The sequence below is a fragment of the Oncorhynchus tshawytscha genome, linkage group LG25 (genome assembly GCF_018296145.1).
Source record: "Oncorhynchus tshawytscha isolate Ot180627B linkage group LG25, Otsh_v2.0, whole genome shotgun sequence".
NCBI classification, from domain to species: Eukaryota; Metazoa; Chordata; class Actinopteri; order Salmoniformes; family Salmonidae; genus Oncorhynchus; species Oncorhynchus tshawytscha.
In genome coordinates, this window is record NC_056453.1 from 30,791,145 (window position 1) to 30,804,726 (window position 13,582).

The 13,582-nt window shown below is 43.7% G+C and overlaps 1 protein-coding gene across 23 annotated transcripts in view; it reads right to left on the reverse strand.

The window, feature by feature from the left end:
- The window catches only part of nrxn1a (neurexin 1a), a 616,431-nt gene that overhangs the window by 403,471 nt on the left and 199,378 nt on the right, over positions 1-13,582 (reverse strand). For all 23 annotated transcript variants that reach the window (XM_042306235.1, XM_042306230.1, XM_042306233.1 and 20 more), the window contains 2 exons: positions 3,104-3,370; positions 2,802-2,976 (listed from right to left, as the gene is read on the reverse strand). In XM_042306235.1, the coding sequence (XP_042162169.1) occupies positions 2,802-2,976; positions 3,104-3,370 (442 nt within the window). The remainder of the gene's footprint in view (positions 1-2,801; positions 2,977-3,103; positions 3,371-13,582) is intronic.

A 13,582-nucleotide genomic window follows, 5' to 3' on the forward strand; every position in this document is an offset into this window, starting at 1 on the left:
AACCTGTAGGTATGTAGGTCTGGGATCTGAACAGATAGTTCAGCACTTCTGCTCTGTTCTATAACCTGTAGGTCTGGGGTCTGAACAGATAGTTCAGCACTTCTGTTCTGTTCTATAACCTGTAGGTATGTAGGTCTGTGGTCTGAACAGATAGTTCAGCGCTTCTGCTCTGTTCTATAACCTGTAGGTATGTAGGTCTGGGGTCTGAACAGATAGTTCAGCACTTCTGCTGAATGGGGGAATGGGCATTGTATATGCAAATTAAATAATGTAGTATTTAAGTAACAAAGTACTGTTTTTGTGGACATTACTGTAGTATTTACTACAGTGTGTTTTTTCCGGATAATGCCGTAATATTTAGTATAATTTTCTACAGTATACTACAATATTCTATGGTAAGTACTACACTTTTACATTTGGAAAAAAACATCACTTTTCAATCTATGCTTATACTGTATGTGAAAGCTGCAATTCAGTATCTACATGGCAAACACATTCTCTAGCCACAGCTATTTTGAGAGTAGACTTCCACACCATAAGAGTAGCCCGAGCCTCCCCTTCTCCTCCCCTATCTCCTCTCCTCTCTCCTCTTCTCTCTTCTCTCCTCTCCTCTCTCCTCTCCAATCTCCTCCTGAGTTTCCCAGCTAACACTGTCCAGACTTCAGATTTGAGGAGGGAGTGTAGAAAAAAATGTGATTTTGAAATTAGTGCTGATCTCAGCGTAACACTGTGCAGTAACTGTCTCAGTCCAGAGAGAGAGAGAGAGAGAGAGAGACAAAGAGAAAGAGACAGAGACAAAGAGAAAGAGAGAGACATAGAAAGTGAGACAGAGAGAGAGAGAGACAGAGAGAGACAAAGAGAAAGAGAGAGACAGAAAGTGAGACAGAGAGAGAGAGACAAAGAGAAAGGGAGAAAGAGAAAGAAAGAGACAGAGAGAGGGCAAGAGACAGAGAGAGAGGGAGAGAGAAACAGAAAGAGAAACAGAGAAGGAGAGACAGAGAGAGATAGAAAGAGAGAGGGAGAGAGAAGGTGAGAGAGTTGGAGAGAGAGAAATTAAGTAAGGAAGGAAAAATAAATGGACAGAGAGTTTACGAGAGAGAGAGACAGGGAGGGGAGAAGAGAGAGACAGAGAGAGACCTGTTCTCTCCCGTTTCCATGGAAACTCGGGCAGAGCGGAGAAGAAGGAAAAAGGAGGAAAAAAGAGAGAAGTGAGGCTTTGGAGAGTCACTGACAACAAGGAAAATACATGTGTATGGAGGGAGGGAGGTAGGGAGGGAGGGAGGGAGGGAGGGAGGGAGGGAGGGAGGGAGGGAGGGAGGGAGGGAGGGAGGGAGGGAGGGAGGGAGGGAGGGATGAAAGATACAGCTAAATAGAGAGATAATAGGGCAGCACATCTAATTGTGATAACATGATACATCCAGTGGGTTTGGTCGCCTGTCTCGACACAGTGCAACACTGTTGGTCTACCATGTCACAGGAGGAGTCAAATGATTGCTGTTGCTTTTGGTTCACACAACATAGTTATTATGTGCCTGAAATGTTTGACAAAAAATGTTCTGCTAAAGGGTTTCTAAATTTCTCCTCCTCTCTCCTCCTCAGCTCTACCCCCCACACATTTCTATCCTCCTCTCTCCTCCTCAGCTCTACCCCCCACACACATTTCTATCCTCCTCTCTCCTCCTCAGCTCTACCCCCCACACACATTTCTATCCTCCTCTCTCCTCCTCAGCTCTACCCCCCACACACATTTCTATCCTCCTCTCTCCTCCTCAGCTCTACCCCCCACACACATTTCTATCCTCCTCTCTCCTCCTCAGCTCTACCCCCCACACACATTTCTATCCTCCTCTCTCCTCCTCACCTCTACCCCCACACACATTTTTATCCTCCTCTCTCTCTCCTCCTCACCTCTACCCCCCACACACATTTTTATCCTCCTCTCTCCTCCTCACCTCTACCCCCCCACACACACATTTCTATCCTCCTCTCTCCTCCTCAGCTCTACCCCCCACACACATTTTTATCCTCCTCTCTCCTCCTCACCTCCACCCCCCCACACACACACACTTCTACCATACTCTCTTCCTCTCCTCTCTGTGCTAGAGTAGTCAGTAACATGAACAAGGCCACAGCTGTGATGGTTCTGTATTGTACCCTGACCCCCTACTCAATAGTGCATGTGTGAGTGGATATGTGTGTGTGTGTAGCTGTATGGCTCTGCTCTGTGTGGCTTCATGGAGTATTGAAACAGTTAATGTAATTCCCACTAGTAGAGAAGGAGCAGTAAACATGGTTGGGGGGCGTATGTAATTTGCACCGTGACATTGCCAGGGCCTTGGCTGTGAACACACGCTAACAAATTGCTGCTTAGATAAGCAAATCAACAGGGATCAGAAAATGGTTTCACTGGGGGCTCGGAGGGGCTGTGTGGGTGTGTGTATGTGTGTGTGTGTGTGTAACACTGGATGCTCGGAGAGGCACTGAGGACACAGTGGGAGAGAAGACAGGGAGAGGGATTGCCTTACTGGCATGATAATATGGTGACTGTTTGAGGTAATGTAGCTTCATTTATTCATCACTATTATAATGTCATCCATATTTGCAAGTCCCTCAATTGTCAGACGAAACTCGCTCACCAGTCAGACTAAATGCTTTCAGTTATCAGAAAGAATTCCTACTATGTCTACACACAGTGGAAGAGAGGGAAGGAAACCCTTACGAGGATTAAAGACTCAAATCACGGCACCATGGCCTCCTCCAAAATCCGTCACACCAATAACAGCAAAAGAACATTTTATTACCTGATCGTCCGTCCCGTTGGAAGTCTACGTGGTACCACTCCCCATCGTTGACCTTCTTGTTGATGGCTCTGGTCTTGGTGGTCCCTGACCCCATGTCCAGCAATAGATACAAGTGGCCATCCAGCATCTCGATGGCGAAGAAGTCCACCTTCAGTGTCAGAGGGCTCTTGGAATCCTTGAATTAAATCCCATCATTCTTTATTTAAAGTGCATTTAAAATCACAACACACTTTACAGTCAAACATTTTCAAAAACAATCAGGATGCAATAAAAGAGATCAAATAACATAATAGGGAAGTCACCTTGGGAGCCTGTTTGGGCTTTCCGTGGCTAAAGAGGAGAAGCCCGTTAGGCTCTGTGGTACGGAAGTCGAAGGAGATGGAGCCCGTCTTCTTGGCGTTCCACTTGTTGAGCGTGATGAAGGACCCAGGGGTCTCGAAGGTGATGGGGTCAAGGGTCGCCACGTTCTCGCATTTAAAGGCCACAATGCCGTGAACCTTCATTTTGGCATCACCTTGTTTGGCCATCCTGGAGAGCTCGAGTCGCACGTCGTTGTTTTTATACACAACCTAGGTTGATGCAGGGAGGAAAGGGGAGGGTAAGGGAGAAAAAGTTAAATCCATACGGCCAAAAGTAGTGCACTATACAGTACATGAAAGAGGGTGCCATTTCGGACACAAGCAATGTTTGGAAGTGTATGACCGGAAATGGACACTTTTCTGTGGATAATGCACTAATGGCCAAAGGTAATGCACTTTAAAGTGTACCATTTTGTATGCACCCCCTGTTTGGGAGTATGTGTGTTTGTCAGAATTCTGTTTGCAGAACTCAAACCACCCACCTCGCCAAGACATCACCTCAATTAATCTACAAGCACATAGCCTATTACTGTAGCTATACTATTAGCCGCTACACATTAACTCACATTATCTCACCATTGGGATAGAAAAATACAATTTAATACTCACAGAGGGAGACTTTTTTGCAGTTTAAAGCAAATTCCTGCTATTCTACACATTTTGACATGACTTATGCCATGATAATATGATATCTGAGTGAAAGTGATTATCAAAATCATTGGGGGCCCCCTAGAGTTCAGGGCCCCTGTGGAAAAAATGACAGAGGTTAAGACCTCTGTGTCCTCATATGTAGTTACGGCCCTGGTAGGTAGGGATGTAGGTAGGTAGGAAGGTGTGTGGCGGTAGGGAGGTGTGTGGAGGTAGGGAGGTGGGAGGGAGGTTGGTTGGGTGGGTTGGTGGGTATGATGTGTGGAGGGAGGGAGGTGACTAAGTGTGTGTGAAGTGAGAGATGAGAGTAATGAGAGCTAACAGCTGTACACGATGCAGGTGTTGCAGTAAAAACGCTGATTAAGGCCTCAGCAGGAAACCTGATTAAAATATACCCTGCTGATGATGGATGTGCCTCTCACTACCAATCCACAAACATCTAAATTCATCAGGCTCCCCCCCACACACACACACACACACACACACACACACACACACACGCTATGCAATGTATTATCAGACTACACACTGACCTCAGAGACACAATGCACTCCACAGGAGCTGACAGCAGAACTACAGAGTCTATGTCCCAAAATGCCACCTATTTCCTATGTAGTGCACTAATTTTAACAAGGGCCCATAGAGCTCTGGTCAAAAGTAATGCACTACATAGGGAATAGGGTACAATTTGGAACGCAAACCAGGACAACAGAGAGATAGCAGCTAGCCTAAAGCTGAATCAGCACTACTTTATTAAATACCAGGCTATAATGCCATTAAGAAGGAAAAATCCACTAAACACTGATGACAAGCATCATCGTACAGTACCGTACTGCCCTGAATATAATGTATCAATTGAACAATCGTCCCTACCTGATAAGTTGTATGACGCTGTGTGTAGGTATCTGAAAATATTTGCCAAGTTTTGTGGATACTGACAGACAGTAAGAAAGTTAGGCATGTTTTATATGGGCACTGGTCAAAAGTAGTGCACTTTGTAGGAAACAGTGTGCCATTTGGGACACATAGGAGTGTAGATGGCTCTCCTGATTGCACAGACTGCATTATCCACACATTATCTTTAAGCACCTCAAAGTCGATTAGGTTTTAGTGAGTATACACCGTTAGAAACGAGGAGAGCTGCCAAGACATGTTAGAAGAGGTGGTCATTATAACTGTGTTAATGACTTAATCTATAAGGGTTTCTGTAAATATACAGTACCAGTCAAAAGTTTGGACACACCTACTCATTCCAGGGTTTTTCTTCATTTTTACTATTTTCTACATTGTAGAATAATAGTGAAGGCATCAACACTATGAAATAACACATATGGAATCATGTAGTAACCAAAAAAGTGTTAAACAAATCAAAATATATTTAATATTTGAGATTCTTCAAAGTAGCCACCCTTTGCATTGATGACAGCTTTGCACACACTTGGCATTCTCTCAACCAGCTTCATGAGGTAGTCACCTGGAATGCTTTACTATTAACAGGTGTGCCTTGTTCAAAGCTAATGTGTGTAATTTTGTTCCTTCTTACTGTAATATGTTTGATCCAATCAGTTGTGTTGTGACAAGGTAGGGGTGGTATACAGAAGATAGACCTATTTGATAAAATACCAAGTCCAAATTATGGCTCGAACAGCTCCAAAAAAGCAAAAAAGTAACACTATACCAGATTACACTACACTAAACTTAAACAAAGGGATACAGTACACATCTATCTGAATTGTCTGGATAGTTTTTATATTTCTCACCTTCATGTCATCTTAAATCATTTTATCTCTTTCAAGAATCAGAAACAGTTTGAAGAGTGGGGCACTGACATGAGGCAATATACACAGAACTGGATACACTTCATCTTATCTCTTCTAAGAAACGGTATCAATAACAGCTTGATAAAAAGGCATTGAATAATCTGTAACAGCGCTAGGTGCAATTTTCAAGCTGTGTTTAAAAATATGCCATGAAAATACACTCTTAGAAGAAAAGGTGCTAAGTAGAACCATTATAGATGTCATGTCCGTCGTCGGAATGAGACCAAAGCGCAGCGTGGAAAGTGTACATCTTCTTTATATAAAATGAACACCAAAAAACAACAAAATATATACAAACGTAAAGTTCTGCAGGGCTATACAGCTACTGTGCAAAAACAAGATCCCACAAACTCAGGTGGAAAACAGGCTGCCTAAGTATGATTCCCAATCAGAGACAACGATAGACAGCTGCCTCTGATTGGGAATCAAACCCGGTCAACAAAAAAATAGAAAACTAGAATGTCCACCCAATTCACACCAAATAGAGGGTACAATAGGGTACTTCGGTTTGTCCCTATACGGGAATTCTTTTTGGTTCTACCTAGAACCCTCTATGACAGGTTCTACCAAGAACCATTTTATAATCTAAAGGTTCTTCCTAGAACCCCCTGTATATGGTTTGACCTAGAACCCTCTATTAAGGGATCTACCAATAATCATTTTATCATCTAAACATTCTACCTAGAACACACTATGAATGTAATTATTTCTGACAATACACCCCCTCAAATTAAGTATTTGGCTATTTCAGCCATGCAATCTCCATAGACAAACATCTGCAGTAGAATGGCCTTATTGAAGAGTTCAGTGACTTTCAACGTGGCACTGTCATAGGATTCCATTTTTACAAGTGGATGTTGGTCAAATTTCTTCCCTGCTAGAGCTGTCCCTTTGTGTAGCATTGAATGTACATTTATTTTTTATTTTTTATTTCACCTTTATTTAACCAGGTAGGCTAGTTGAGAACAAGTTCTCATTTACAACTGCGACCTGGCCAAGATAAAGCATAGCAGTGTGAACCGACAACAAGACAGAGTTACACATGGAGTAAACAATAAACAAGTCAATAACACAGTAGAAAAAAAATAAAGAGTCTATCTATATACATTGTGTGCAAAAGGCATGAGGAGGTAGGCGAATAATTATAATTTAGCAGATTAACACTGCAGTGATAAATGATCAGATGGTCATGTGCAGGTAGAGATACTGGTGTGCAAAAGAGCAGAAAAGTAAGTCAAACCGTATGGGGATGAGGTAGGTAAATTGGGTGGGCTATTTACAGATGGACTATGTACTGCAGCGATCGGTTAGCTGCTCAGATAGCAGATGTTTGAGTTGGTGAGGGAGATGAAAGTATCCAACTTCAGCGATTTTTGCAATTCGTTCCAGTCACAGGCAGCAGAGCACTAGAAGGAAAGGCGGCCAAATGAGGTGTTGCCTTTAGGGATGATCAGTGAGATACACCTGCTGGAGCGCGTGCTACGGGTGGGTGTTGCCATTGTGACCAGTGAACTTAGGTAAGGCGGAGCTTTACCTAGCATGGATTTGTAGATGACCTGGAGCCAGTGGGTCTGGCGACGAATATGTAGCGAGGGCCAGCCGACTAGAGCATACAGGTCGCAGTGGTGGGTGGTATAAGGTGCTCTAGTAACAAAACGGATGGCACTGTGATAAACTGCATCCAGTTTGCTGAGTAGGGTATTGGAAGCTATTTTGTAGATGACATCACCAAAGTCGAGGATTGGTAGGATAGTTAGTTTTAATAGGGTAAGTTTGGCGGCGTGAGTGAAGGAGGCTTTGTTGCGAAATAGAAAGCCGACTCTAGATTGGAGATGTTTGATATGAGTCTGGAAGGAGAGTTTACAGTCTAGCCAGACACCTAGGCACTTATAGATGTCCACATATTCTAGGCCGGAACCATCCAGGGTGGTGAAGCTAGTCGGGCGTGCGGGTGCAGGCAGCGAACGGTTGAAAAGCATGCATTTGGTTTTGAAGCACGTTTGGAGGTTAGATAGCACAGTGTCCAAGGAAGGGCCAGAAGTATACAGAATGGTGTCATCTGCGTAGAGGTGGATCAGGGAATCGCCCGCAGCAAGAGCAACATCATTGATATATACAGAGAAAAGAGTCGGCCTGAGAATTTAACCCTGTGGCAACCCCATAGAGAATGCCAGAGGACCAGACAACATTTGCCCTCCGATTTGACACACTGAACTCTGTCTGCAAAGTAGTTGGTGAACCAGGCAAGGCAGTCATTAGAAAAACTGAGGCTACTGAGTCTGCCGATAAAAATATGGTGATTGACAAAGTCGAAAGCCTTGGCCAGGTCGATGAAGACGGCTGCACAGTACTGTCTTTTATCGATGGCGGTTATGATATCGTTTAGTACCTTGAGCGTGGCTGAGGTGCACCCGTGTCCGGCTCGGAAACCAGATTGCACAGCGGAGAAGGTACGGTGGGATTCGAGACGGTCAGTGATCTGTTTGTTGACTTGGCTTTCGAAGACCATAGATAGGCAGGGCAGGATGGATATAGGTCTGTAACAGTTTGGGTCCAGGGTGTCTCCCCCTTTGAAAAGGGGGATGACCGCGGCAGCTTTCCACATGCAAAAACACACTTAAAAACATTATATTCTGAAATCACCCTGCAATAGATGATGCTTGGAAATATGATACAGTATATGGTTCTACTGTACAGTATGTAGAACCCTTCTTGCCTTCTAAATAATCGTCAAAGAACCCTTTCTTCCATTTACAGTTCTTAGGATGTTATAGAACCCTATCCCACTGCAAAGAACCCTTTCTTCCAAAAAAAGTTCTTATGATGTTTTAGAACCCTATCCCACTGCAAAGAACCCTTTCGGAACTCTTTTTTATAAGAGTGTAGATGAAACCTATTGGGAATGAAACAAAAACGATTTGACAATAATCTGGAGTGTTAGAGAGGGTGGGAGGGGGAGGGAGAGCAGGACGGTGGGAGGTGGATGATATCTCTATAAGAGGAGCTGAAGGGGAGAGAGAGAGAGAGAGCGAGAGAGAGAGAGAGAGAGAGAGAGAAATCAAAAATAAAGGAGAATGGTACTGCACTAATTTGTCATCAGACTCGGGCCATGACATCTAGGCTATTACAGCACTGGTGTTTTGTCATCACAACAGAATAGTACAGCAGCAGCTAGAACTGGGACCTGCAGACATATTCTGAAACATGGCACATGAGATGGAGAGTGTGAATGTGTGACTGGTTGGTTGTGTGACTGTGTGTGTGTGTGTGCGTGTGTGTGTGCGCACTATGCCCAGGCACATGTCATCAATCAGAGTTGCTAAGGCAACTTGCTACTGCTTGATCACTGCTCATATGTCATATGTCATCATCCTGCAACCAATGCCTACAGAACAGAGGTCATATGTCATCCTTGGACCACTGCCTACAGAACAGAACTCACATGTCATCCTGGGACCACTGCCTACAGAACAGAGCTCACATGTCATCATCCTGGGACCACTGCCTACAGAACAGAGCTCGCATGTCATCCAGGGACCACTGCCTACAGAACAGAGCTCACATGTCATCATCCTGGGACCACTGCCTACAGAACAGAGCTCACATGTCATCATCCTGGGACCACTGCCTACAGCATAGGTCTCATATTTTATGAACCTCAGACAACTGCTAACATACAGAGCAGAGCCAGGCTGAACTGGCCTGAGTGGAGGCTTATGTTTACATGTTATCCAACAGACAAATCAAGATGCTGCAGAGAGGTTGTCACTCTGCTCGAAGGTCACAACAAGGTACTATTGCCTACAGTAGGGCTATAACAAGACCTACCCACATGAAAAAGTACTATAGTATATGCTATGCTAGGAATATTATAGTATTCACTGTCGTGTTTTTGTGGATTTTACTGTAGCATTCATTGTAGTGATTTTGCGGAATGTAGTATTTGCTGTAGTGTACTGTAGTATTTACAGTTTACTATAGTATAAATGGGTCTTTCTATAAACTTGGGTAACAGTGAGTATTTCCTAAGCTGGACATCTTGTTACAGCTGTTGATAAGTCATTGATAATTATCTGCAAATGTTTTTTATGTCATTGCATTAAGATATAAGGGGAAATCATAGATATATTCAATACAATTCACAAGTTGATATAAAACGTATGGTTGGTTGGTGTCTTGACGGATTTTTCCCAAAATCATGTGACATAAAACATAACATTTCTGTCCTTGCATTTATGGCAGTCTACTTTGTCGTTATATCATATATTAAACATGAATCAGTTAAATTAGACATTGGACTTGTAAGAAACCTTGTAAGAATCCTGGATCTTGCTGTAGGAATGTTTTTTGTATAGAGATCTCAGAAAGAAATGCAGTGGAACATTTCTTGTATTCCTTACGTTACGGGGTGAAAACAATTTATATGGGCACACACAAATACAAAATGATGTACAGTATGCGAATGCAAAATCGAATGCTTCTAATCGAAAGAGTCCCCTTACCTTGATATTTAATACCTAAATCAAAACTGTCATTAACGTGGTTCTTCAATAATTAAGCATAATACTTGTTGGATGCGCATTTAGTGTCCACCTGATTAGTTACACCATGATATTTTCACACATCCTCATCCAGGAAGGAATTTTCCGAATGACAGTCACGTGACGGACAGCATTTGTGATAGCACATGCAATACAACAACAGCCCAAGTGCTAGGAAAAAGGTGTTCGCGAGGAATGTCCAGAATATGTTGGTGTCTTATTCGTTACGCCGGCGAAGTGAGTTGTGCCTGGATCCATGTTGGATCTAATATCCTTAGCGAATTGAATCGTTAGATTCGTTAGATGTTTTTGTGGACACAGTCAACTGTGCACAATTGTATAGGATATCAAATCAAATCAAATTTTATTTGTCACATACACATGGTTAGCAGATGTTAATGCGAGTGTAGCGAAATGCTAGAAGCAACACCTAACGCTATTCCTATGAATTATTCTGTATATAATGAAAAATAATGAATAGCCTAGTGGGCTTATTCACACTATGATCTGGTAATGATATAACATGACTAATCCATTTTGTTTTCCATGTTACACCTGTCATTTTAATGAATACAAGGGGCTTGAAGCAGCCTACTTGAATTTGGAGCTCAGAAATGCAAGTACTGGAATAGTCATACCTTGAAAGTCAGACATTTCCTCAATCTGGTGCTTGAAAGGTCCTTGTAATTATTGTAACCAATGTAGAAGTTCTCCTGCTCCCTTATACTTATCTGTGATTTAGTTTTTGTGAGAGACGTGGCCACCTTCATTTGTTTGCCGCAGCTACAATTGAAGGGTGTTGTGCTACTCTGTTGCAGTAAAACCATGTGGGGTTATTATGAAGATGACAACATCTAATGCTGGCTTCAACTTGGCTTTCCATACAAATCCTTCCATTAAAAAAGGAACCTGGTGCTTGGTCACTTTCTCATTATAAAAACAGTGATGGTTAGATTCAAATAGTGAGATTAATGCTGCCGCTATTCGTGGCTTTATTATGTGTGCCTGCGTCAGTCACATAGGCTACAGAAACATCTCCACGCATTAAATTACTTTTTCAGACAATATTCTCACATATTTTAGAATGTAATAATAATTATAATATCAATGCATTGGTACTGCCCAAAAAAATCAGTATTGTTGTAGTGGTAATGGCCTACTTCATGGACACTTTTTGCATGCTTTTGGGGAGAGAGGTTCTATATTAGGCCCTACATCTACAATTATATAAACTATACAATTGTATAACATTGATGTCCTTGAAAATTACAATTAAGTGCTTGAAAAAGTCCCTGAAAGTCCATGAATTTGACTTGTCAATATCTGTATGAACCCTGCTTAAAGGATGTATACTCCTAGTCCTATGTTGTTGTGTAGGTGGAGTTATGAGACATACATGTATTCACTTCTATTCCTCGAAGTACACAGGTAGAACTGCATGAAAATACTTTTCTATTTTTGTTTCAAATCATTTTGAAATGTGGATCCCAATGTCACACATTGGTGCCATTATTTATAGAAAGACCCAAATAATGTAGTAAAAAAAGAGTAGTATATACTATAGTATATACTATATTACTGTAGTATGCTGTAGTATTTACTGCAGTTTTTTTGTGGACTGTAGTATACTGTAGTATCCTGTAGTTTACTGTAGTGTTTTTTCGCACTATAGTATGGTATACAGCAGCATTTACTGTAGTGTTTTTGGGGACATTACTGTAATATTATCTCTGTTTTCGCCGTCCGAAGGAAGAAATAGAGGCAGCGGAAGTGGAAAGGCGATATTACAAGGAGAAACACAAACGAGGCAAGCACGAGAGGCAGCCCCAAGAAATGTTTTGGGGGGCACACGAGTGGGGAGCGTGTGACTGGTCAGGCACCGCGTTATGCAGAGATGCGCACAGTGTCTCCAGTTCGCATTCATATCCCTGTGTGCTCTATTCCAGCTCCTCACATTTGCCAGGCTAGAATGGGCATCCAGCCAGGATGGATGGTGCCGGCTCAGCTCTCCTGGTCTCCAGTACACCTCCTTGGACCAGGATATCCTGTGCCGGCTCTACGTACTGTGTCTCTGGTGCGTCTGCACAGCCCAGTGCGTCCTGTGCTAGCGCCCCGCACTTGCCGGGCTCAAGTGAGCATCCAGCCAAGACGCATTGTGCCGGCTCTACGCTCCAGATCTCCAGTGCGCATTCACAGTCCAGTAAGTCTTGTGCCTCCTCCCCGCACGTTTCACGTTCCCCAACATTTCACAGTCCGGAACCGACGACGACGTGCCACAGTCCGGAACCTCCGACGACGGGCCACAGTCCGGAACCTCCGACGACGGGCCACAGTCCGGAACCTCCGACGACGGGCCACAGTCCGGAACCTCCGGCGACGGGCCACAGTCCGGAACCTCCGGCGACGGGCCACAGTCCGGAACCTCCGGCGACGGGCCACAGTCCGGAACCTCCGACGACGGGCCACAGTCCGGAACCTCCGACGACGGGCCACAGTCCGGAACCTCCGAAGACGGTCCCCAGCCCGTGGTCTCCAGCGACAGTCCCCAGCCCAGGGTCCCTGGCCGGGGGTCTCTAGCGACGGTCCCCAGCCCGTGGTCTCCAGCGACAGTCCCCAGTCCGGGCTCTCCAAAGACGGTCCCCAGCCCGTGGTCTCCAGCGACGGTCCCCAGCCTGGGGTCCGCACCTTTGTGGGGTAGGGGGGGGTACTGTCACGCTCTGACCTTTTAATATCTCTGTTTTCTTTATATAATGGTTAGGTCAGGGTGTGACGAGGGTGGGTATGCTAGATTTGTATTGTCTAGGGTTTTTGTATGTCTAGGAGTTTAGAAGGTGTAGGTATTTGCATGTCTATGGTGGCCTGATATGGTTCCCAATCAGAGGCAGCTGTTTATCGTTGTCTCTGATTGGGGATCCTATTTAGGTAGCCATTTCCCCTTTTGTGTTTGTGGGTTCTTATTCTATGTTTAGTTGCCTGTCTGCACTATTCGCTTCACGTTTAGTTCGTTATTAGTTTGTTCAGTGTTCTTTCTTTAATTAAAAGAAGAATGTACGCATACCACGCTCCACCATGGTCTCCTTCATATGACGGACGTGACAAATATTTACAAGCATATATTTTGTATTTTTACTTTGACATAGAAGTGGGGGGCTTTCTCCTTGAAGAAACCTACTGAAGAAATACAAAAACAGTTCATTTTCCATACCATGTCGGTAGGTAGGTAGGTAGGTAGGACTGGGTTCTGAACAGAGAGTTAAGAGGTTCTGCTCTCTCTATAACTTGTAGGGAACACAATATATGGTCTATACATGGCATGTTGGTTTCTCACTTGTGGGAGGCACAAATTGGGATATAGGGGAGGGGAATGGTATATGCAAATTAAATACTGTAGTATTTACTATAGCGTAAAAATG